This window comes from Ranitomeya imitator, chromosome 1 (genome assembly GCF_032444005.1).
Source record: "Ranitomeya imitator isolate aRanImi1 chromosome 1, aRanImi1.pri, whole genome shotgun sequence".
NCBI lineage: Eukaryota > Metazoa > Chordata > Amphibia > Anura > Dendrobatidae > Ranitomeya > Ranitomeya imitator.
Genome location: NC_091282.1, coordinates 259,696,697 through 259,722,478, shown reverse-complemented (window position 1 = coordinate 259,722,478; position 25,782 = coordinate 259,696,697). Strand labels below are relative to the sequence as shown.

The following is a 25,782-nucleotide window of genomic DNA, read 5'->3' as shown; positions in this document are numbered from 1 at the left end:
TGAAAGATATTCATCACATTATGGTTTCTAACTAGATTGTCACTTTAAAAGGCAGATTTTTACTTTCCTGAGTCTTAATTTTAGCCAAATTCAATTATCCATCACAGAAGTTTCCGATCTCTCTATACTGGAATTATTTCTTTTTTCCTGTTCCAAAGCTCGAAGTCCTCTGCTCAGAAACACTGCCTTTTTAATTGATATTTGTTCAGTGTGTATGTATACAGTGAAGGTATTATGCTTTATGGATACATTCACAATATAAAACGCAGTGTATCACTGAGCTTCCATGAGAGCGTTCACCGGAATTAATCAGCTGATCAGCTCCGGTGATCTCCATTACTGCACCACCACTGCATGAGAGTTCTCACGCAGTGGTGGTGCCGTAAGTGAGAGCATTGGAGCTAATCAGCTGATGAACTCCAGTGAACTCTCTCACGGAAGCTCAGTGATACACTGACAGGAGGTAATCAGTCTCCCAGTGTTTCGCCGGTCTCCGGTTAGAGCAGCCACATCTCCCGATGTGACTGTTCTACACATGAGATCGCCGTGGGACACTTGGGATTATATTGACTACCATGGACAGGAAAATATATGGTGGTTTTATTTTTTTTAATAGGTGACTTGGGCGTTAAGTTGAGTATATGTTTCTAATAGGTTTAATTATTTTATGTGTGTATATGTGTGTATATATATATATATATATATATATATATATATATATATATATATATATATATATATATATATATATATATATATATATATATTAGTCTAAGGGGTACTTCCGTTTTTCTGTCCTCAACTTCTGTAACGGATTGGTTGAGGCAGCTGCCTGTCATGGCTGCCTCGACCAATCAGCGACTGGCACAGTCCGATTAGTCCCTCCCCTACAGTCAGTGCCCGCCGCCCAATCCATACTCCCCGCAGTCAGTGTCCCCGGCGCTCCGCTCCATACTCCCCGCTCCATACTCCCCGCAGTCAGTGTCCCCGGTGCCCGCTCCATACTCCTCGCAGTAAGTGTCCCCGGCGCTCCGCTCCATACTCCCCGCTCCATACTCCCCGCAGTCAGTGTCCCCGGTGCCCGCTCCATACTCCTCGCAGTAAGTGTCCCCGGCGCTCCGCTCCATACTCCCCGCAGTCGGTGTCCCCGGCGCCCGCTCCCTACTCCCCGCAGTCGGTGCCCGCTCCATAATCCTCCTCCAGTAACCGCTCACACAGGGTTAATGCCAGCGGTAACGGACCGCATTATGCCGCGGGTAGCGCACTACGTTACCGCCGCTATTAACCCTGTGTGACCAAGTTTTTACTATTGATGCTGCCTATGCAGCGTCAATAGTAAAAACATCTAATGTTAAAAATAATAAAAAAACAAAAAACCTGCTATTGTCACCTTCCGTCGTCGGACGATGCGCTCGCGCCGGCCGCCATCTTCCGTTCCCAGAGATGCATTGCGAACTTACCCAGAAGACTTAGCGGTCTCGCAAGACCACTAAGTCATCTGGGTAATTTCGCAATGCATCTTGGGAACGGAAGATGGCGGCCGCATCACACAGCTTTGCTGGATCCCAGGGGTGAGTATATAACTATCTTTTATTTTAATTATTTTTTTTAACAGGGATATTGTGCACACACTGCTAAATACTGCGTGGGCAGTGATATACAACTACGTGGCTGGGCAATATACTACGTGGCTGGGCAATTTACTACGTGACTGGGTAATATACTACGTGGACATGCATATTCTAGATTACCCGATGTGTTAGTCGGGCCACCATCTAGTATAATATATCTAGGGTTTTGCTGCAGACTTGACTGATTCAATTGACGTTAATGGGTGAAAGATGCTAATAATCCGCACAAAGACTTGACATGCTGAAGAAAAAAAATGCACTGCAAATACTCAAAGGAAAATTACTGATCATGTCCGCAACACTTCAGGATTCCATAGTGTTTTTGGCCCATTTTCGTGAGGAAAAAACACACCATGTACAAGTGTACAAGGCTATGTTCCCATGATAAGCGACTTGAATTTGCGATTTTTAGATGTTAGATTTTCTGCACCTATTGGGGTGTGATGTTTTGTTTCTTTCTGCAGCCAAGAGCCATTAAAACTCTTTTTTTTTATTTTTTGGCAACTGTAAGAATGCTGTGAAAGTGCACAACGACCAAATTCATTGAGGAAACTTAGCCCAAGAATACAGTGGAATTATAAACAAATATGTATCCAGTGTATTCTTAGTGTTTATATTACGTGAATTTATTTTTTAACACAAAAACCCGATTGTAAACAATATTCTGGAAAGAACCATTACATCCTTCCTGGCATATGATGCATGTGTTGTCAGAAAGAGGCCAATTAAGTGATCTCCTATCCATAAAGTGGCAGATAATTTGCTTCTCCAATCTATCCCAAGACTGGAACTCTGCAGAGTCACACCTTGCATACTGTAGAAGTGGGGTTAGCATGCTCAATAGTGATGAGCGAGTGTGCTCGTTACTCTAGTTTTCAGAGCATGCTCAGGTGATCTCCGAGTATTTTGGGAATGCTCGTAGATTGTTCGTCTCCGCAGTTGCATGATTTGCGGCTGCTAGACAGTCTGAACACATGCAAGGATTTCCTGTTTGTTAGGGAATCTCCACATGTATTCAGACTGCCTAGCAGCTGCGGAGAGAAAAAACATAATCTACAAGCATGCCTAAAATACTGTGAGAACACCAGAGCATGCTCAGATAACTCGAGCGACAAGAACACTCGCTCATCACTAATGCTCAACCTTTGCCATTTTCCTGTAGTCCTACAGCTAATGAATGAAGAAGAGCATTTGCACCTCATCCCCCTCTTCAGATTGGGCTTTGCAGAGCTCTGTTGTAGAGCCCTGATCTCTGGAATGTGTGGAGTAACAATGGATGGTCTCTCCTCAGTGATCTGTAATTTCTGGGAATAAACCTTTTTACTATATTTTACATGGGTCAATGCAAACTTTGAGAACCATCAAATGTCTCCATATTGTTTGCAATACAACCCTGTTGCATGTATGGATGTGCTGCCAACAATTTTTTTTAATTTTTTTTTCCAGACCTGATTTGGGTTTTCTTCCTTCTATGTATTTTTCTTAAGGTCCTTTTTAGCAAAGACTGTAATTATGTGGATGTATTATCAGGTCCTGCTGGCTTAGGCCACACAAGCTGGAACACTTGAGCATTGTTGGCACACAATGCCTAAAAAAAAATATTTTTTTTTTCTTGTCTCCTTGTAGCTCACTGGAATTCCCATGAATTGTTCAATCAAGATGCAGATCAGCTTATTAACGATGGGTGTCAGTGGTATTTCGTAAGTATTCATTTTTTTTTTGCCCATGTCAGCGAGAATCGTAAATGTTCTGGACATGTACAGTGAAATTAAACTCCAACCATTTAAATTGTATGTCTCTCCTGAGACCCTTTTAATGTTATATTAGACATGGACCCTACTGCTTGACAGAAGGGAGGCGTTGAGTGGACTGTCTGTACACATGTGTACAGAGTTTTGCCACTATGGCAGGGCTTTTACTTTCCACCTGACTTCTAAGCCTGCCTCCCCTTCCCATGTTAAAATGATTAAATCAGGTGGTACTCCCCTCCCCAAGTCCAGCACCAGCTTGTCACTGCTTGTTGTGAAAAAGTCCAGCACCAAAAGGTTGCGCTCCAACAAACTTTATTCCAAAATCTTTATATAAAAACAGAGTAGGAAAAATGGCAAAAATAGCAGAGGTCCTAGACAACGGTTTACGTTTTTCAGGGCCAAATATTCCCCTTAGTCATAACCTAGTGCTATACCAGTGAGTCAGGACTTTATAGTGGCCAAGGATTCAAAGAAACCCTGCCCCATCACATCACATTTTTCACACCCACAAACATTAAAAATCTTTTACCAGTACAAAAATACAAACTTAAAACCAACAAATATGAGGCTGTCATTATGCACATTCAAAAGGTCAGTGGACAATATTAATAGAACAATATTATATCTGTGCGCTTGTTTAAACTGGTGAATGGGCGGTCTCCATCAGAATCCAACAGGTTTCCCGGCTGAAGTTTGTCGCCAAACTCCGCCCCTTCTGGGCTTACTGACCCTTTCCATTACGAAAAACCGTTTTGTCAGGGGCTCTCACAGTTAAAACATTTTTTTTCAAGGAACCATTGGAAGCTAATGATGTGCATTCAGCTGTGACACCAAGTGAAAATATGCTTGTTTCTATGGAATTGGATGACCAATTTGTTCTCTCCTCGGCTCAGTCCTGCTGTATCAGTCTTATGCACAATCTACTACCTCAGCTGCTGAATATTTTCGGACAAAAAATCCGTCTTTCTATCCAGTTCAGTCAAGGGTGTCGGTATTGGACTGATTTCAGGAATTCGTGCAGAACTAATTAAAAAAAATTGTATTTGAGTTCCTCATATAGTAAGCAGAATAATAGTGGTACAGTCTTTACAGGATAATCCTGAATTGGTAATAAGAAAAGCGGATGGGGGTGGAGGCCAATAAAGTTTGTTGGCGTGCAACCTTTTGGTGCTGGACTCTTTCACTACGTATCAGATTTTCCTGGGATGGCAGCAATGCACAAAGTGGACAGGTGAGCTGAAAGACTTTTCATTTACTTGTCACTGCTAAGGCTGTCTCTGACCTGACTGCAGCGGTGATGTGATGACTACAGTGCACGTCACCACTTCAGCCAATGACTAAGTGACTAAGCTCGGCGGCTCTGATGTACACTGCATTTAAGTGATGCAGCACCAGTGGGACATTGCTTGCCATTTTTTTTCCCACTGCACCATCCTCCAAGGACTCAATAGAAAGCTGTCAAGACTATGTGTGGTGATAGGAGTGAGCACCCTGCTTCCTCTCAAGCTTGCTATCTGTAAAGAAATGGGGGAGGAGGACACAATGGGTAGGCAGTGCTTGTCATATAAGGTTCAACCATTATTATAATGGGGCTTTAGAAATGAGCTACATGATCCAGTCACCAGCCAGTATCAATGTACAGTTACCAAGTGCTATTACAGTAAGTTCAGGGAGCGAGTTGACACAAATGAATAGGAGGGACCGGGTTTTGAGTAAAATTTAGAAAGCGGGAACAGGGGAGAGTTGGGTTGGTGAATTTAGATATGTCTTTAGATAGGCCAATCATCTAAATTCAGTTTTTAAAAGCGTGGGGACTTGGCATTACTTGCATCGTCCGGGATAGTGCAATCCAAGAAACTGGGGCAGCATGAGAAAAGTATTGGAGGTGGGAGGTTCGGATTATGGAGGATGTTGGTCTTCGATCAGTTGCGGAGCATAGAGCTCTGGTAGGTTGATGGACTGAGATACAGGGTGGTGCAGAACTGTGGACAGCTTTGTACACAAGTGTGAAGATTGTATTCTGTAGTGAATGGGCAACTGTGCAATGACTGGCACAGGGTAGAGGCATCTGTGTAGTGTTTAGTGAGAAATACAACCCTGGCTTCCTTTATTCAGGATATATTGTAGAGGAGAAAGTTTTGGTTAGACTGGGACCAATCAGGGAGTTGTAGTAGTCCAGACAAAAGTGAATACGAGCGACAGTAAATGTTTTTGCAGTTTCAAAGGCAAAAAAACTTGTATTCTGGAGAGGGTTAAGAAGCAGGTAACATGAGCGATTTGGCTATAGAGAATAAAGGCAAGTTTGTGTCTAATAGAACGCCAAGACAGCGAGTGTGCTGCTTGGGAGTTATGATTGAACCGTACAAGGCAATTGCGTTAACTGGTAGAAGTCTGTTACTAGACAGAGGAAAGACGAGATGTTCAGTTTCAGCTAGTGAGAACATGTTACAATGGACAGACAATCCCTGGTATTTTGTATTCAAGTAGGAGTAATGTCAGAAGAGGTGCATCATTGGGTGTCATCAGCATATAGATGATACTGGAAACCAAATCTGAAGGTTTGTCCAATATGGGCAGTATATCAGAAGAGGATAGGCTTAGGACTGGGCCTTAAGGAACCCCAACAGGAATTGAAAAGATTAGAGGATTAAGAACCAACAAGATACTGTGAAGGAGCGTCTTATAGGTAGGACGAGAACCAAGAGTGAACAGTGTCCTTGAGGCCGATAAAGCAGAACATAGTGAGGAGGAGCTGGTGGTCCACAGTGTTGAATGCTGCAGAGATCCAGGAGAATCCGCAGAGACTAGTGGCCATTAAATTTAGACTTTAGTGAGGGCAGTTTCAGTAGAGCAAAGCGCATAAATAGATCAAACTCTTCTTGACTGTTTACAATCTGAGAGATGGTAGATTAGCCAAGAGTGGAGCAAGCGTTGCAGGAGTTTAACATCCTATTCATTCCTAGAGAAGTCTGTAGTTAGCAGTGCAGTTCTGGTCGAGGAATGTGTGTGGTGTTTTTTTTTTTTTTTTTAAGCATGGGGTTTGACACCATGAAGAGGAAATGAAACTGGAAGGAACGTTACTGGGGAAAGACTAAAGGGAATATGGTCACTAGTGCAGGTTATAAGGTGAGAAGAAGCAAGACACTTGGTATCTTCTGTATCCGAACACTGTGGTGGAAAGTGATGGTGATATGCAGGAGGGACTGGGTTCCAGACTCTGAGGGGATTGTGCAAAAATGTCCTGATGGATATGATTGCTTTTTGTCTAGGAAAGAAGTGGCTAGATTATGAGATTGATGACCGGGGCCTGTACTTTAAGGCTCAGGAGGGAGTGGAAAGTTTGGAGAGTCGTTTTATATTGTCGAGTGGTGAAGTGTACTTTTGACCAGATGGAGAGTAAGAATAAGTTGTGAGCACAAAGTTTTGGTAGATGCAGTCTTCTACTGAAGATGAGAAAAAAATGTACCTTTCTGATCAATAGGAAGATCCAGGCACTCATTAGCAGAGCATAGAGGAGACTGGAGAGAACTGGTGCCTTGCCCTCAAAAAGGAGATATCCTTTAGAGGAAAAAGATTCCGAGTTATGGGACAAGGTCCCTAGGATTGATGGCGCCTTATCTAGGTCATCATAGGTCAGCACTAACCTTTGAAGATTCAGGGGTACTTTGGGACCTATTGGATAAGAAGACAGACTCTTATCTAAAACCCTTATGGGAAGCAAAAATGGGAGGGCTGAAGCCAGCAATCGCCGGAATTTGTATCTCACAGGCCCTCATGTTTTGGCTACAATCGCTGGAAGATCAGCTTAAAAGCAAGATCTCCATAGAGAAGATCTTGTCCAAACTGCCCTGTTGCAAGGAGCCACAGCATTCTTAACGGACTCATCCGCTGGCTCTGTGGCTAGGTCTGCCGGTCTGTCTAATGTGGCAAGATGGGCCTTGTGGCTAAAGGGCTGTCCAGGAGATTTACAATGGAAGATTACGCTGTGCTCCATACCCTGTGATGGCCCATTTTTGTATGGGGAAAAAAAGTTGGATGACCTTCTAAATTAAATAAAAAAAAAAAGGCTGGTGATGAGAGAGAAAAAAAGCTTTCCAGGTTTGAGTCAAGGAAGACTTCCTTTCGGAGGAGGAAATTTAGTAGGGGATGTCCTCTGGGAGAAAGAAGGAAGTGGGGAAAGTAAGAAGAACAAAAGTAGTCTGGATTCATGTTCAGAGGTCCTTCTTCCCTTCCAGACAGTCCCTGCAATGATGCCAAACCAACAGTAGGGAGAAGGCTTTCCCTCTTCATGCAGGCCTGGGAGAACCTCTTCCAGCATTTGGGTTCTGGATATAGTAAGAGCATGCCATCTTCAGGCCTTCCATCAGCTGCTCCGTCAGTAGTTCATAACCCCCTGCAGAAGAACAACTTGCCCTAGAGTTGTAGATCTTGGGCCTAGTAGAGAAGCAGGTCATAGGTGAGATTTCAGGCAAACAAAAAGGAAGGGGATTTTCTTCCCTCCTCTTTTTCATAAATAAAAGCCAGATGGCTGATTCAGGACCATCATCAATCTGAAGGGTCTCAATCGCTGGATACAAAAAAAATCACACTTTCAAGATGATGTCTGTAAATATGGCCATAAAACATCTTTACAATTGTTTTGTGGTGGTGGTCGACTTAAATGATGCTTACTATTGCATCCCAATCCATCCAGACCATCAAAAATACTTGAGTGGCCCTATACATACAAGGAAGGGTCAGACAATTCCAATTCAAAGCCCTCCCCTTTTGGGTTGTCAGTATCTGAGGGTGTTCACCAAATTCATTGCTGAGATGACAGCCTTCCTACTGTTCGGAACAGTAATAGTTCCTTATCTCGACTACTTCCTCTTAAGGCACCGTCACACTAAGCGACGCTGCAGCGATCCAGACAACGATCTGGATCGCTGCAGCGTCGCTGTTTGGTCGCTGGAGAGCTGTCACACAGACAGCTCTCCAGCGACCAACGATGCCGGTAACCAGGGTAAACATCGGGTTACTAAGCGCAGGGCCGCGCTTAGTAACCCGATGTTTACCCTGGTTACCATCGTTAAAGTAAAAAAAACAACCACTACATACTTATCTACCGCTGTCTGTCCCCGGCGCTGTGCTTCTCTGCTCTGGCTGTGAGCGCCAGTCAGCCGGAAAGCAGAGCGGTGACGTCACCGCTCTGCTTTCCGGCCGCTGTGCTCACAGCCAGTGCAGGAGGAGTGCAGAGAAGCAGAGCGCCAGGGACAGACAGCGGAAGGTAAGTATGTAGTGTTTGTTTTTTTTACTGTAATGATGGTAACCAGGGTAAACATCGGGTTACTAAGCGTTTACCCTGGTTACCAGCGAAGACATCGCTGAATCGGTGTCACACACACCGATTCAGCGATGTCAGCGGGAGATCCAGCGACGAAACAAAGTTCTGGACTTTCTTCCCCGACCAGCGACATCACAGCAGGGGCCTGATCGCTGCTGCCTGTCACACTGGACGATATCGCTAGCCAGGACGCTGCAACGTCACGGATCGCTAGCGATATCGTCTAGTGTGACGGTACCTTTAGTAGGAAGATTGGAGGACAACTGTGCTACTATAGTTGAAAGCAGTTACAGCCGTCTTGCAAAATCTTGGCTGGGATAATCAAGACTAAGGGTACCGTCACACTATACGATTTACCTACGATCACGACCAGCGATACGACCTGGCCGTGATCGTAGGTAAGTCGTAGTGTGGTCGCTGGGGAGCTGTCACACAGTCAGCTCTCCAGCGACCAACGATGCCGAGGTCCCCGGGTAACCAGGGTAAACATCGGGTTACTAAGCGCAGGACCGCGCTTAGTAACCCGATGTTTACCCTGGTTACCAGCGTAAAAAAAACAAACAGCACATACTTACATTCCGGTGTCTGTCCCTTGCCGTCTGCTTCCCGCACTCAGTGACTGCCGGCCGTAAAGTGAAAGCACAGCACAGCGGTGACGTCACCGCTGTGCTGTGCTTTCACTTTACGGCCGGCAGTCAGTGAGTGCGGGAAGCAGACGGCAAGGGACCTGACGGACACCGGAATGTAAGTGTGTGCCGTTTTTTTTTTTTTTTACATTTACGCTTGTAACCAGGGTAAACATCGGGTTACTAAGCGCGGTCCTGCACTTAGTAACCCGATGTTTACCCTGGTTACAAGCGAACGCATCGCTAGATCGGTGTCACACACACCGATCTAGCGATGACAGCGGGAGATCCAGCGACGAAAGAAAGTTCCAAACGATCTGCTACGACGTACGATTCGCAGCAGGATCCCTGATCGCTGCTTCGTGTCAGACACAGCAATATCGTATGGATATCGCTGGAACGTCATGAATCGTACCGTCGTAGCGATCGAAATGGCACTGTGTGACGGTACCCTAAGGCTGCCGTCACACTAGCAGTATTTGGTCAGTTTTTTAAATCCGTATTTGTAAGCCAAAACCAGGAGTGGGTGATAAATGCAGAAGGGGTGCATATGTTTCTATTATACTTTTCCTCTATCTGTTTCACTCCTGGTTTTGACTTACAAATACCGATGTAAAATACTGACCAAATACTGCTAGTGTGACTGCAGCCTAAGACCCTTAAATGTACAGAGCTTCCTGAGCTTTGTTCTGAATGCCAAAGTAGAGGCCTGTTTCTTATTAGAAGACAAAATTGTGAACCTGGCCTCGGCAGCCATAGTTTCCAAAGATGTCCCTGTTGGGAACCCCAATATCCTGCACCCCAGCAGTCAGATGGGCCCAATTTTTTAGAAGGGAGGGGGGATCTTTCTTTAAGGCCTGAGTCTGACACACAGCGAGATACGGCCGAGTATTGCAGGTTAAAAACCAGCTCTGGCACCGGCACTCCAGAGCGGAGCGTGCGGCTCCATGTATTGCTGTGCGGCCGCACGCTCCGCTCTGGAGTGCCAGAGCTTGTTTTTAACCTGCGAGACTCTGCTGTATCTCGCTGTGTGTGATCCCGGTATAAAGGTCAAACTCCCTCATGTGGTGGACACATGGGAAATTTAACATCGGGGGTCCAGTGGGTAAAGCCAGTAAATGACATAACTGACGCAAGCCTCTCAGGTTGTAGGCACACCTGAGTCATGCAATTCAGGAGTTGCGGGCACTCCCTGAGAAAGGATGGTCATCAAATCTAAAAATTGTGGGAAGGGTTCTTGAAGGCTTTCTTCTCCTTCTGGGTTGCCACGTTCGCATCATGTCTGACAATCTGGCTATGGAAGCATATATCAACCACTGGGGGGGACAAGGTCCCACTCCCTAATGAAAACAGCATAATGCTGCATAAAATGTTAATGATGGCCCCATAAGATGCTCCATAGAATATTATTCCCCATATAATGCTGCATAAAGGTTGATGGGCCCCATGAGATGCTTAATAGTATATATATATATATATATAACGCATCGGGTATTCTAGAATGTGCATGTCCACGTAGTATATTGCCCGGTGACGTAGTATATTGCCCAATCAGGTTTGTCACAGGTGAAAAAATAAACATATACTCACCTTTCCGAGGGCCACTTGTAGTTCACGGCAGCTTCCGGTCCCAAGGTTGGTATGAGCGCAGGATATGTGATGACGTCGCGGTCACATGATTGTGACGTCATGGCAGGTCTTTCTAGCGCAGGGCCTGTGATGATGTCGCGGTCACATGACCGTGACATCATGGCAGGTCCTTCTCCCATTCTATCTTTGCCACCGGAACCTGCAACGGAAGATGGCGGCTGGCGCGAGCGACTACGGAGGGTGAGTATAGCAGGGTTTTTTTTTTTTAACATTACATTTTTTACTATTGATGCCGCATAGGCAGCGTCAATAGTAAAAAGTCGGGGACATACAGGGTTAATGGCGGTAACGGAGTGCGTTACCTGCAGCATAACGCGGTCCGTTACCACCGGCATTAACCCTGTGTTAGCGGTGACCGGAGGGGAGTATGTGGGCGACAGGCACTGACTGCGGGGAGTAAGGAGCGGCCATTTTCTTCTGGACTGTGCCCGTCGCTGATTCGTCGCGGCAGCCATGACAGGCAGCTGGCGAGACGAATCAGCGAATGAATAACTGTGACAGAAGGACAGACAGACGGAAGTAATATATATTATTATTATATATTATTATTATTTCTTCTGGACGCCTGAGCAGGCGAGGATACCGGTGCGCTATGAGTGCCAGGTGCCTGAGTAGCCGCTGGCTCAGGACACCCGCACTTGCGATATTCACCTGTCTCCGTTCCACCGCCGCACGCAGCTTTGTCTTCCGGGTCTCTGCAGTGACTGTTCAGGCAGAGGGCGCGCACTTAACACGTCATCGCACCCTCTGACCTGAACTTCACAGCCAAAGGACGCAGACAACACAGCATGGCGGTGGAATGGGGACCGGTGATTCACATGGCTCTCCCTCCCCGTCATTCACCCCTCCTGGCGCGGTCTCTCTGTCCCTGCTTCTCGGATGGTCTCCGGCGCGCGCCGGCAGTTTGTTCCTGTGTTCAGCGGTCACATGGTACCACTCATTAAAGTAATGAATATGTGCTCCATGCCTATGGGAGTGGTCTCATCCATATTCATTACTTTAATGAGCGGTACCACGTGATCGCTGAACACAGGAAGAGCTGCCAGCACCAGAGACCATCTGAGAAGCAGGGTCGTGCAGAGACTGCATCAGGAGGGGGGCGAGTATGATGACAGCCGCCGCTCCCCCGCCGACCCCTTGGGACAGGGACTCGAGTATAAGCCGAGAGGGGCACTTTAGCCTAAAAATGGGCTGAAAATCTTGGCTTATACTTGAGTATATACGGTAATCTATGGGGGTTGCTGGAAATAGATTTGTTTGGCGACAGACACAACAGAAAGGAAGAAAACTGTTCACTGCACCCAAAGGAAAACCCGTATGCGGTAGATGCCCTCCCGACTCCCTGGATTTTCAGGATTGCTTATGCCTTTCCTCCGATAGCGATGTTTCCAGCAGTCATGAAAAATCAGTGAGGATTGGACGAGAGTGATTTTGACTGCCACTTTCTGGCCAAAAAGGCCATGGTTTTCCCTAAGATTTATATCCTTGTCAGATCAATGGATTCGGCCAGAGATCCCAGACCTTTTTGCGCAGGGGCCAATATTCCATATGAACGGCTTCCATCTAGCAGCGTGGAAATTGAAAGAAGCGTACTGAGCAATTTAGCCACTGGGTAGTTTCCACCTTGCTAAGTAGAGAACCCATAACTATGAGAATTTATGGCAGGACTTGAAAAAAAAATTTCTGGCATTTAGAGGTTTTTGACCTAATGGCTTCCCTAATCTGTCCCATCGTAGAGTTCCTAGAGATGCATAAAATCCTGTGATAGGTCTAGGCCAGTCTCAATCCCTATGGCCCCCAATGGGAACTGAACCTGGTACTAGAGGCACTGATCTAAGCACCGTTTGAGCCTGTGCAGGAGTTGTCAGCCAAATATCTTGCCCTCAAAGCAATCATTTATTAGTAGCATTGACATCCGCCCTTAGGGTTAGTTACTTACAGGCTCTTTCTAAAAACCCACCTTATCCACAGAAGGGAGAATAGTTGTGTTAAGACCTGATCCAGTTTATCTTCCTAAGATAGCTTTCACACATTCAGGAAAGTGTGCAGAATTTCACAGGAAATCCGCACTCTTATTTTTCATTTCCACACCCCCCCCCCCCCCCCCCACGCAGCTTCCCAATGCAATAAGATAGCGGCAAATCTGCAAAATTAATGAACATGTTGCGTTTTTTTCCACGATGCGCAGCGTGCACAAAAATTGCTGAATGGATTAAAAATGATAGGATGCTTTAATGTAAGCGTTTTTGGAGCGATAAAACGCGAAAAATCCGGAACGTGTGCACATAGCCTTAAAATTTCATCTGGGTCGAGATCATTCTGCCTTCCTTCTGTAATAAAGCAAAGAATTCGGGGGAGAAGAAATTTCATAATCTTGATGTCTGAAGGGCACTGTTGCAGTTTATATGTATGAATAGCCAGTGGAGAAAAGCCCAGTCCCTGTTTGCCTTCCAAAGTAATGGGAAGGGTTAGGGGGTAACAAAAGGTACCATTGCCAGATGAATTAGGGAGGCCATTTGTTTAGCTTACTCTGCTAGTGGTGCTCCGTTCCCTGATGGTATCAAGGCTCCTTCCACGAGAGCCATGGCGACGTCCTGGTAAGAGAAAATGGAGGTATCGATTCACCAAATTTGCAAAGGCCGCTACCTGGTCATTATACACCACCTTTAGGTACACCTAGCGTTTTTCAATTCACCAATGACAGCACACCAGAGATTTCTGGAGAAGGGAACACACCAAGGTCGCGTGCCGGTAGCCGTTTTTTCCGGAACCCAAGAACCCATGACAGGACCTGTGTATGCCCAAAGCCCATCACTATATGGGTGTGCACTATAGATTGGGTGGGTTTTGTTTGTTTGTTTGTTTTTCTTTGTGGCTTTTTGTTTGTTTTTATAATTTGGTGTTTGGTTATGTATGTAGATTAACCTTGGGGCCCTCTCGTGAGCTGTAACTCAACTGGACTGGGAGAGTTGTACCACCCTTTATTTCAGTAGGTTTCCTGTCCTTGCTGGGCAGATCCTTTTCTCACGTGTGCTTTCATGGATTCTGGAAAAACCGGTAACCTTGGTGTTTTTATTTAGCAAGAGGATGGAATAATCTTGTAATCTGCTTTATTGTAGGATAACTGGGAAGATTAAGCCTGTAATATTTCCAATCCTGTGGTTTTCTGAGGTAGGATGTGTTTTTGGTTTTGTTTTGTTTTTTTGAAGTCCGAGAGTGTGATGATGATCCATCTTGTATAATTTTGGTTTGTTTCCTACAGAGTGGCTATCTTGATGGTCCAGTGTATAATACCTATTATAATACCCTGATTGTCCTCCCAATAGTACTTGATTATCTACAATACATCTTCATTGCCTTGGGCCTATGTTTTATACTGGTTGCAGCGGTTCTTCCATTTGTTAACCAGGTAAGAAACTGTAATGCAAAGGGGGGTCTTTTTACAATGATATTTTACTTGCATTGTAGTACACTTTTTGGGGTAGGTAGGCCAAATGGAAAAACAAAACTGCAATTCTGTTATATCTCCGTGAAAGGGTAAAATCTTGTAACTGTACATCCCTGGGGGGCCTTGTGAAGTGGTTTTTGTTTTGTTTTTTCAAGCGCTGGAGTGGTGCTACTAATCTAACTTCCCTGCGCTTGGTCTCTTGCTTGGCAACTGCCATTTTCATCTTTTATTGTCACTCTGGTCGGTGTTCTGCAGATTGTGATTTGCCGGATCGCCCAGTGTTAGCTGGGCTCTGATCTGAATGTTCCCATTCAATGTAAGTCTATGCAAGCCAGAACAAGGCATCTTGTAGACTTTAACCACAAGATAGTGGCACGGAACCACAACGGCACCAGGATGAACTGAAAATGCATCTAGTAAGTATGCTACTAGAGTCGGGGATCTTTGATTAGTTGGCACTAGTGATGAGCGAGTATACTTGTTGCTCGGGTCTCCCCAAGCATGCTCGGGTGGTCTGAGTATTTTGGCGTGCTTGGAAATTTAGTTTTTTGAAGCATCAGCTGCATTATTTGCGACTGCTAGACAGCTTGAGTACATGTGATGGTTGCCTGTTTGTTAGGGAATTTCCATATGTATTCAGCCTGTCTGCAAGTCGCAAATCATGTAGCTGAGATGACGAAAACTAAATCTCCGAGCACTCCAAAATACTCAGAGATCACCCGAGCGTGCTCGGGGAGACCCGAGCAACAATGCTACTCACCCATCACTACACCGTTAACACCGCTCAGCACTGAGGTGAAATAGAAACAAAATGCTGGAGTGGTGCTTTAACCCCTTCCCGACCTGTGACACAGCGTATGCGTCATGAAAGTCGGTGCCAATCCGACCTGTGACGCATATGCTGTGTCACAGAATGATCGCGTCCCTGCAGATCGGGTGAAAGGGTTAACTCCCATTTCACCCAATCTGCAGGGACAGGGGGAGTGGTAGTTTAGCCCAGGGGGGGTGGCTTCACCCCCCCCGTGGCTATCATCGCTCTGATTGGCAGTTTCACTTTCAACAGCCAATCAGAGCGATTTGTAATATTTCACCTAAAAAACTGGTGAAATATTACAATCCAGCCATGGCCGATGCTGCAATATCATCGGCCATGGCTGGAAATACTAATGTGCACCCACCCCACCCCACCGATCACCCCCCCCCAGCCCTCCGATCTGTGCAGCGCTCCCCTCCGTCCTGTGCTCGGCTCCCCCGTCCTCCTGTCCGCTCCCCCCGTGCTCCAATCACACCCCCCGTGCTCCAATGAAACCCCCCCCCGTGCTCCGATCCACCCCCCTGCACAGCGATCCCCCACCCCGTGCTCCAATCCACCCGCACGCACACCGATCCTCATCCATGCTCCGACGCCCCCCCCTTCCCCCATGCTCCGACGCCTCCCCCCCGTGCTCCGACGCCCCCCCCCCCTCCCCCCGTGCCCTGATCTCCCCCCCCCCCCCCCCCCCCCCCATATACTTACCGAGCCTGCCGGTGTCCGTCTTCTTTCCCGGGCGCCGCCATCTTCCAAAATGGCGGGCGCATGTGCAGTGCGCCCGCCGAATCTGCCGGCCGGCAGATTCGTTCCAGAGTGAATTTTGATCACTGAGATAGGTTATACAGTGGGGCAAAAAAGTATTTAGTCAGTCAGCAATAGTGCAAGTTCCACCACTTAAAAAGATGAGAGGCGTCTGTAATTTACATCATAGGTAGACCTCAACTATGGGAGACAAACTGAGAACAAAAAATCCAGAAAATCACATTGTCTGTTTTTTTAACATTTTATTTGCATATTATGGTGGAAAATAAGTATTTGGTCAGAAACAAACAATCAAGATTTCTGGCTCTCACAGACCTGTAACTTCTTCTTTAAGAGTCTCCTCTTTCCTCCACTCATTACCTGTAGTAATGGCACCTGTTTAAACTTGTTATCAGTATAAAAAGACACCTGTGCACACCCTCAAACAGTCTGACTCCAAACTCCACTATGATGAAGACCAAAGAGCTGTCAAAGGACACCAGAAACAAAATTGTAGCCCTGCACCAGGCTGGGAAGACTGAATCTGCAATAGCCAACCAGCTTGGAGTGAAGAAATCAACAGTAGGAGCAATAATTAGAAAATGGAAGACATACAAGCCCACTGATAATCTCCCTCGATCTGGGGCTCCACGCAAAATCCCACCCCGTGGGGTCAGAATGATCACAAGAACGGTGAGCAAAAATCCCAGAACCACGCGGGGGGACCTAGTGAATGAACTGCAGAGAGCTGGGACCAATGTAACAAGGCCTACCATAAGTAACACACTACGCCACCATGGACTCAGATCCTGCAGTGCCAGACGTGTCCCACTGCTTAAGCCAGTACATGTCCGGGCCCGTCTGAAGTTTGCTAGAGAGCATTTGGATGATCCAGAGGAGTTTTGGGAGAATGTCCTATGGTCTGATGAAACCAAACTGGAACTGTTTGGTAGAAACACAACTTGTCGTGTTTGGAGGAAAAAGAATACTGAGTTGCATCCATCAAACACCATACCTACTGTAAAGCATGGTGGTGGAAACATCATGCTTTGGGGCTGTTTCTCTGCAAAGGGGCCAGGATGACTGATCCGGGTACATGAAAGAATGAATGGGGCCATGTATCGTGAGATTTTGAGTACAAACCTCCTTCCATCAGCAAGGGCATTGAAGATGAAACGTGGCTGGGTCTTTCAACATGACAATGATCCAAAGCACACCGCCAGGGCAACGAAGGAGTGGCTTCGTAAGAAGCATTTCAAGGTCCTGGAGTGGCCTAGCCAGTCTCCAGATCTCAACCCTATAGAAAACCTTTGGAGGGAGTTGAAAGTCCGTGTTGCCAAGTGAAAAGCCAAAAACATCACTGCTCTAGAGGAGATCTGCATGGAGGAATGGGCCAACATACCAACAACAGTGTGTGGCAACCTTGTGAAGACTTACAGAAAACGTTTGACCTCTGTCATTGCCAACAAAGGATATATTACAAAGTATTGAGATGAAATTTTGTTTCTGACCAAATACTTATTTTCCACCATAATATGCAAATAAAATGATAAAAAAACAGACAATGTGATTTTCTGGATTTTTTTTTCTCAGTTTGTCTCCCATAGTTGAGGTCTACCTATGATGTAAATTACAGACGCCTCTCATCTTTTTAAGTGGTGGAACTTGCACTATTGCTGACTGACTAAATACTTTTTTGCCCCACTGTATCTCAGTGATCAAAATAAAAAAAATAGTAAATGACCCCCCCCCCCCCCTTTGTCACCCCCATAGGTAGGGACAATAAAAAAAATAAATAATTTTTTTTTCCACTAAGGTTGGGGTAAGAACTAGGGTTAGGGGTAGGGTTAGGGGTAGGGTTAGGGGTAGGGTTAGGGGTAGGGGTAGGGTTAGGGTTTGGGATGTGCACACGTATTCTGGTCCTCTGCGGATTTTTCCGCAGAGGATTTGATAAATCCGCAGTGCTAAACCGCTGTGGATTTACCGCGGTTTTTCTGCGCATTTCACTGCGGTTTTACAACTGCGATTTTCTATTAAAGCAGTTGTAAAACCGCTGCGGAATCCGCAGAAAGAAGCGACATGCTGCGGAATGTAAACCGCTGCGTTTCCGTGCAGTTTTTCCGCAGCATGTGTACAGCGATTTTTGTTTCCCATAGGTTTACATTGAACTGTAAACTCATGGGAAACTGCTGCGGATCCGCAGCGTTTTCCGCAGCGTGTGCACATACCTTTAGAATTAGGCTATGTGCACACGGTGCGGATTTGGCTGCGGATTCGCAGCAGTGTTCCATCAGGTTTACAGTACCATGTAAACATATGGAAAACCTAATCCGCTGTGCCCATGGTGCGGAAAATACCGCGCGGAAACGCTGTGTTGTATTTTCCGCAGCATGTCAATTCTTTGTGCGGATTCCGCAGCGTTTTACACCTGTTCCTCAATAGGAATCCACAGGTGAAATCCGCACAAAAAACACTGGAAATCCGCGGTAAATCCGCAGGTAAAACGCAGTGCCTTTTACCCGCGGATTTTTCAAAAATGGTGCTGAAAAATCTCATACGAATCCGCAACGTTGGCACATAGCCTTAGGGTTAGGGTTGGGTTGGAATTAGGGTTGTGGTTAGGGGTGTGTTGGGGTTAGGGTTGTGATTAGGGTTATGGCTACAGTTGGGATAAGGTTTAGGGGTGTGTTGGAGTTAAAATTGAGGGGTTTCCACTGTTTAGGCACATCAGGGGGTCTCCAAACGCAACATAGCGCCACCATTGATTCCAGCCAATCTTGTATTCAAAAAGTCAAATGGTGCTCCCTCACTTCCGAGCCCCGACGTGTGCCCAAACAGTGGTTTACCCCCACACATGGGGTATCTGCGTACTCAGGAGAAACTGGACAACAACTTTTGGGGTCCAATTTCTCCTGTAACCCTTGGGAAAATAAAAAATTCTGGGCTAAAAAATTATTTTTGAGGAAAGAAAACGTATTTATTATTTTCACGGCTCTGCGTTATAAGCTTCTGTAAAGCACTTGGGGGTTCAAAGTGCTCACCACATATCTAGATAAGTTCCTTTGGGGGTCTAGTTTCCAAAATGGGGTCACTTGTGGGGGGTTTCTACTGTTTAGGCACACCAGGGGCTCTGCAAACGCAACGTGACGCCCGCAGACCATTCCATCAAAGTCTGCATTTCAAAACGTCACTACTTCACTTCCGAGCCCCAGCATGTGCCTAAACAGTGGTTTACCCCCACATATGGGGTATCAGCGTACTCAGGAGAAACTGGACAACAACTTTTGGGGTCAAATTTCTCCTGTTACCCTTGGGAAAATAAAAAATTGCGGGCTAAAAAATCATTTTTGAGAAAAGAAATTTTTTATTTTATTTTCATGGCTCTGCGTTATAAACTTCTGTGAAGCACTTGAGGGTTCAAAGTGCTCACCACACATCTAGATTAGTTCCTTTGGGGGTCTAGTTTCCAAAATGGGGTCATTTGTGGGGGATCTCCAATGTTTAGGCACACAGGGGCTCTCCAAACGCAACATGGTGTCCGCTAATGATTGGAGCTAATTTTCCATTTAAAAAGCCAAATGGCGTGCCTTCCCTTCTGAGCCCTGCCGTGCGACAAACAGTGGTTTACCCCCACATATGGGGTATCTGCGTACTCAGGACAAACTGGACAACAACATTTGTGGTCCAATTTCTCCTATTACCATTGGCAAAATAGGAAATTCCAGGCTAAAAAATCATTTTTGAGAAAAGAAAAATTATTTTTTATTTTCATGGCTCTGCATTATAAACTTCTGTGAAGCACCTGGGGGTTTAAAGTGCTCAGTAAGCATCTAGATAAGTTCCTTGGGGGGTCTAGTTTCCAAAATGGGGTCACTTGTGGGGGAGCTCCATTGCATAGGCACACAGGGGCGCTCCAAATGCGACATGGTGTCCGCTAACAATTGGAGCTAATTTTCCATTCAAAAAGTCAAAAGGTGCGCCTTCCCTTCCGAGCCCTGCCTTGTGCCCAAACAGTGGTTTAGCCCCACATATGAGGTATCGGCGTACTCGGGAGAAATTGCTCAACAAATTTTAGGATCCATTTTATCCTATTGCCCATGTGAAAATGAAAAAATTGAGGCGAAAAGAATTTTTTTGTGAAAAAAAAAAAAGTACTTTTTCATTTTTACGGATCAATTTGTGAAGCACCTGAGGGTTTAAAGTGCTCACTAGGCATCTAGATAAGTTCCTTGGGGGGTCCAGTTTCCAAAATGGGGTCACTTGTGGGGGAGCTCCAATGTTTAAGCACACAGGGTCTCTCCAAACGCGACATGGTGTCAGCTAACGATGGAGATAATTTTTCATTCAAAAAGTCAAATGGCGCTCCTTCCCTCCCGAGCCTTACCATGTGCCCAAACGGTGGTTTACACCCACATGTGAGGTATCGGTGTACTCAGGAGAAATTGACAAACAAATTTTAGGATCCATTTTATCCTGTTGTCCATGTGAAAATGAAAAAATTGAGGCTAAAATAATTTTTTTGTGAAAAAAAAGTACTTTTTCATTTTTACGGATCAATTTGTGAAGCACCTGGGGGTTTAAAGTGCTCACTATGCATCTAGATAAGTTCCTTGGGGCGTCTAGTTTCCAAAATGGGGTCACTTGTGGGGGAGCTCCAATTTTTAGGCACACGGGGGCTCTTCAAACGTGACATGGTGTCCGCTAAAGAATGGAGCCAATTTTTCATTCAAAAAGTCAAATGGCGCTCCTTCCCTTCCAAGCCCTGCCGTGCGCCCAAACAGTGGTTTACCCCGACATATGAGGTATCGGCGTACTCAGGACAAATTGGACAACAACTTTCGTCGTTCAGTTTCTCTTTTTACCATTCGGAAAATAAAAAAATTGTTGCTGAAAGATCATTTTTGTGACTAAAAAGTTAAATGTTCATTTTTTCCTTTCATGTTGCTTCTGCTGCTGTGAAGCACCTGAAGGGTTAATAAACTTCTGGAATGTGGTTTTGTGCACCTTGAGGGGTGCAGTTTTTAGAATGGTGTCACTTTTGGGTATTTTCAGTCATATAGACCCCTCAAACTGACTTCAAATGTGAGGTGTTCTCTAAAAAAAATGGTTTTGTAAATTTCGTTGTAAAAATGAGAAATCGCTGGTCAAATTTTAACCCTTATAACTTCCTAGCAAAAAAAAATTTTGTTTCCAAAATTGTGCTGATGTAAAGTATACATGTGGGAAATGTTATTTATTAACTATTTTGTGTCACATAACTCTCTGGTTTAACAGAATAAAAATTAAAAATGTGAAAATTGTGAAATTTTCAACATTTTCGCCAAATTTCCGTTTTTATCACAAATAAACACAGAATGTATTGCCCTAAATTTACCACTAACATGAAGCCCAATATGTCACAAAAAAACAATCTCAGAACCGCTAGGATCCGTTGAAGCGTTCCCGAGTTATTACCTCATAAAGGGACACTGGTCAGAATTGCAAAAAACGGCAAGGTCTTTAAGGTCAAAATAGGCTGGGTCATGAAGGGGTTAAGTTGTTAATGGCATCGATCGGAGCTTGTCACCATACAATGCTGTTAACATGCAGATGAGAACTGCATAAAAGAGCAAGTATCTGCTATGCACGTCAAGAAGGGGTTATCACACCCATAGTGAAAAGTTGATGACCAATTTGCAGAAAGACTACATGACATACCGGATTGATGGACCATATCTCGAGCAGAGAGTTGCAGAATCCAAAAAACAGATGGGTGTAAATCTAAAATGACTGATTTTGGTATTGAAGGCTGTTGAAGTCATTTTCATCAGATCATTGGTCTATATAACACACAAATCCTGGGATAGGTGGCAGAATAGTCAAGAAACCAGAGTACAAATTGAGGGGAAATGTAAGGTGAGAAACCTTATCAATGTAAGCTGTTAAAACTTTAAAGCTGTATGCTCTGCATAGAACTTGGCTTATATACTTTTTTTTTTTTCCTGAATAACAGCCACACGGCATGCAGGGTCCAATGGCCAATTTGAAATATAAAACCCCTTTCAACAAATGCTCTGGAAAAAAGTCTCCTCTGACAAGTGCAAAAGTAAACTGAGCCTATGGTTGACAAATTAAATATATAGCAACTGTACAGAATAATGGTTGTCTATGTAATATAGTCAGCGCAAAAGCTTCTGTTTACAGGTCCATGGGCCGCACCATGTCTGCCCACTCGCTGTCTCCATCTGCGCTGACTTTTTTGGCGTAATTTCGTCGCGTCAGCTGTGTACTGTGGAGAGGCAGGGAAAGAAGCAGAGTGCCGGGGAACGGGACCGAGGTGAGAATGTGTTTTTGTTTTTTTCATGTGTATGCGATCTTTGGGTGGGCATGGGGGAGGCTATGGGGGCGACGTGCTGCACATGATGCTGCATATGGGGGCAACGTGCTGCATATGGGGGTAACGTGCTGCATATGGGGGTGAGGTGCTGCACATGATGCCGCATTTGGGGGCGACGTGCCACATATAATTGGTTGTTGGGGGGGACTCATACGATAAATAGGGGGATGTCTGCATACTTAATCCTGCTCAATATTAAGTGATACTATTAATATTTATCAATAATATAATCATTCTAATATATCAATATTAATATTGAGTAGAATTAAATTTGGCCTAGTGGTTCGGCCCTCCACAACAGTCGCTGTCTCATGTTGCCCCTCAGAAAAAAAAAATGAATTGCCCTCCTCTGTTGTGATGAGCGAATATACTCGTTACTCGAGATTTCCCGAGCACGCTCAGGTGTCCTCCGAGTATTTTTTTTTAGTGCTCAGAGATTTAGTTTTCATCGCCGCAGCTGAATGATTTACATCTGTTAGTTAGCATAAGGACATGTGGGGGTTGCCTGGTTGCTAGGGAATCCCCACATGTAATCAAGCTGGCTAAGATGGAAATCATTCAGCTGAGGTGAGGAAAACAAAATCTCCGAGCACTAAAAAATACTCTGAGGACACCTGAGCGTGCTTGGGAAATAACGAGTATATTCGATCATCACTACTCCTCTGCTTTTAACCTGTGTTTTTTTTTTTGTTTTATTAAATCTTAACTGGACATTCTCACCCTTAAGCAGTGATTTTTATGTAGCTTTTCTTTAAAAGCATCCAAAGAACAAGATCCAAGTCGTTCTTTATTAGTGTAGGGCTATGATCTTTTAGCGGTTTTGCAACTGAGTCTCTTCCTCTGTTCAGGTTGTTTCCCTCTTTCACCTACAGCTCAGACATGGCTTTATACAATGCAATCACTGGTTCATCAGGAAGTCCATGCATGAAGATATGATTTCTATTATAGCAAGGGCAGAATGATTCTAGAATGAACAATTCTACCATTACATTGATAGATGAACTGCCACACATCTGCTTATGAGGTCTTATTTGTATCAGTATGAGTCTCAAAAGTAGCTAAGTTGGAAAGGAGCTAATTACAAAAGCGTGCAAAACAGAAGCTTAAAATTTGGCTAAAAATTTCATAGCTTTCATGCAGTCATATCATTGTCTTTCATTCCTTTGCTTGTTGTGTTTTACCATTGAAATGTATGCCTTTTAATGTATCTGTAATGACTTCTGCTGCACAGAATCATGTATGTGTTGCATATTTCCTTGCCACAATACTAAATGTACCAAATGAGTGAAAATTAATTACCGTATTCAAAAAATTTTTAACGTTTAATCTGTTTGGCATGACCAAATTTCCAAAGATCTTGCAAGAATGATAGAAATGCATCTTCTTTATTAAAGGGTGAATTCTGCTTTCTCCACCAGTAAACAACTTGTCCTAAAATGTCTCCCAGTACAAAATCACTTTATGCAATTTTAAATTACAAACATGTTCACTCATGCTTTTTAAAGTTTTAAAACTTTAGCTCGTCTGAACACTAAGTATTCGATTTGAATTTTTTAATTTAAAGCAGAGTTTGCTAATTTTAATATACCGTAATGATTCTAATTATGTAGTAAATCCCCTTTGCAGAAAAGCATTTGGGAATTTCTACTTTTAACATTTTAAAACTAACCTGTGTCACCTGCCCAAAATTGTATGTTACAAACTAGCCTAATTATTTTTTTAGGAAAAATTCTGCTTATTTTGGAGTAGTAATAAAAAGTATGATGAAAATTATGATATCACTAAAGCTCAAAAAGAAAAGTTGACTGCTTCTAATGGAACTGTGCTACTGGAAGCCAAATTATAGGTGCGTACAAGGTAAAGTGTGTGGAGGTTTTTCTTTTGTTTTTTCTATTTTTAATTTTGTGTAGTTTAAAAGAAGGAAATAGAAAAGTTCTCTGTATTGTAATTTATCTTTTTGGTAAAACATGTACGATTCTCTAAAACAGGGCATCTGCCACTAATATTTAACTCTAATATAGTTTAGTATATTGCATGCCTCATAGCTGGTGAATATTTACACTTTGCTATGGAATTTATGTATCATCCTTGCACACTGTTTATGTGAACAGTATTGTTCATTGCTAACCATGAAGATGAGCTATAACTAAGCCAGGGACGGCGTCCCCAAACTGCACACCCGGGCAAGTGCCAGGGCCCTGGACGAATGGGGAACCCACTTGTCGTCGGGAACACTGGCGCGCTATGGGGTCCGTGAGTCAGGGGAGCCCGGTTCCTGCTTCAAATACTTTCCTCTCCACGTTCCACGCTGCTCCGGTCTCCGGTCTCTTTCGCGTCTTCTGACTCTGACGTCTCAGGCCAGAGGGCGTAATTGCATAAATACCCACTGATGAATAGTGCAGAAAGTCAGAAGATGCTGAGGCAACCGCTGCTGTGGGGAACAGGAAGAGGTGTGTTTGCAGACTTATGACTCCCGACCCACCACCTTAGCGCACACTGTGCCCTGCGAGGTTTTGCTTTTTCTGAGCTTTTGGAAAATTTACAATAGATGGCACTCATGGAAGGTAAGAAGTGAAATATTTGGCATTGTACTATACCTAAATTTAACGGTGCGTCATGAATTGTGGTATGTAGTAAAAGGGCCCACAAAAACCTGGAGCCATCCCTCGAATCTAAGCAATATATGCATGTACAATGCAGGCCTCTCCTTGTCAGTCTCCTGGAGCAGTGCAAGTAGAAGCCAACCTGGGGTGGTGCTGGGTTTCTTATCTCTTCCTATGGTCCTGGCTGGGTCATCTAACTAGATTTTCTCTGAAACAATGAAGTGTTGTTGAGAAAAATAAAAATATACTGGGCTGCAATCGTACTGTCATCCAATTCATGCTGCCCGCAGTTTGGTCAGTATGAATCTGGTGCCGGGTTTCCTTTTTAAAACCTTTAAAAATACTGTTTAACATTTATTGAAATTGGGTGTGAAGGAAAATAAATCTTTCTTCTGATCACTTTTAATCCCTTACTGACATTGATGTATGTCATGTGCTGGTGTATGGAGTAGGCTTACGACCTGAGCCTGCTCCAATGGGGGCTGCATTACAAATTGGGTACCTGCCTGTGGCAAGTTTGAACTCTGCTCACAGCAGCTAAAGATGAGCTAATATGTTCGGAAACTATCGTCGAATCAGAATTTGCCATATTGGTACCCTATTCACCCAGTGGTCGGCGCTCATTGCAAGCGAGCATTTCTGCTACATTCAGGCGATCTGATCATCACCTGTATGTAGCAGAGCCGATCAAAGTAGTGCAGCTTCTAGTCTCCTATGGAGACTATTGAAGCATGCCAAAAATATTCAAATCGCCACCCTTTTGCCCCATTGAAAATAATACAATGAAAAAATTAAATATACACATATTTGGTATTCCTGCGT

At 44.5% G+C, this 25,782-nt stretch overlaps 1 protein-coding gene across 3 annotated transcripts in view; it reads left to right on the top strand.

Moving 5' to 3' along the window:
• SCARB1 (scavenger receptor class B member 1) overlaps positions 1–25,782 on the top strand; it is a 151,662-nt gene that overhangs the window by 118,136 nt on the left and 7,744 nt on the right. The window contains exons 9-12 of one of the 3 annotated variants that reach the window (XM_069756024.1): positions 3,258–3,331; positions 14,101–14,152; positions 14,244–14,390; positions 24,081–24,203. In XM_069756024.1, the coding sequence (XP_069612125.1) occupies positions 3,258–3,331; positions 14,101–14,152; positions 14,244–14,390; positions 24,081–24,203 (396 nt within the window). Of the gene's footprint in view, positions 1–3,257; positions 3,332–14,100; positions 14,153–14,243; positions 14,391–24,080; positions 24,215–25,782 lie in introns of all 3 variants that reach the window. The other 2 variants (XM_069756025.1, XM_069756023.1) reach the window with 2 other exon arrangements.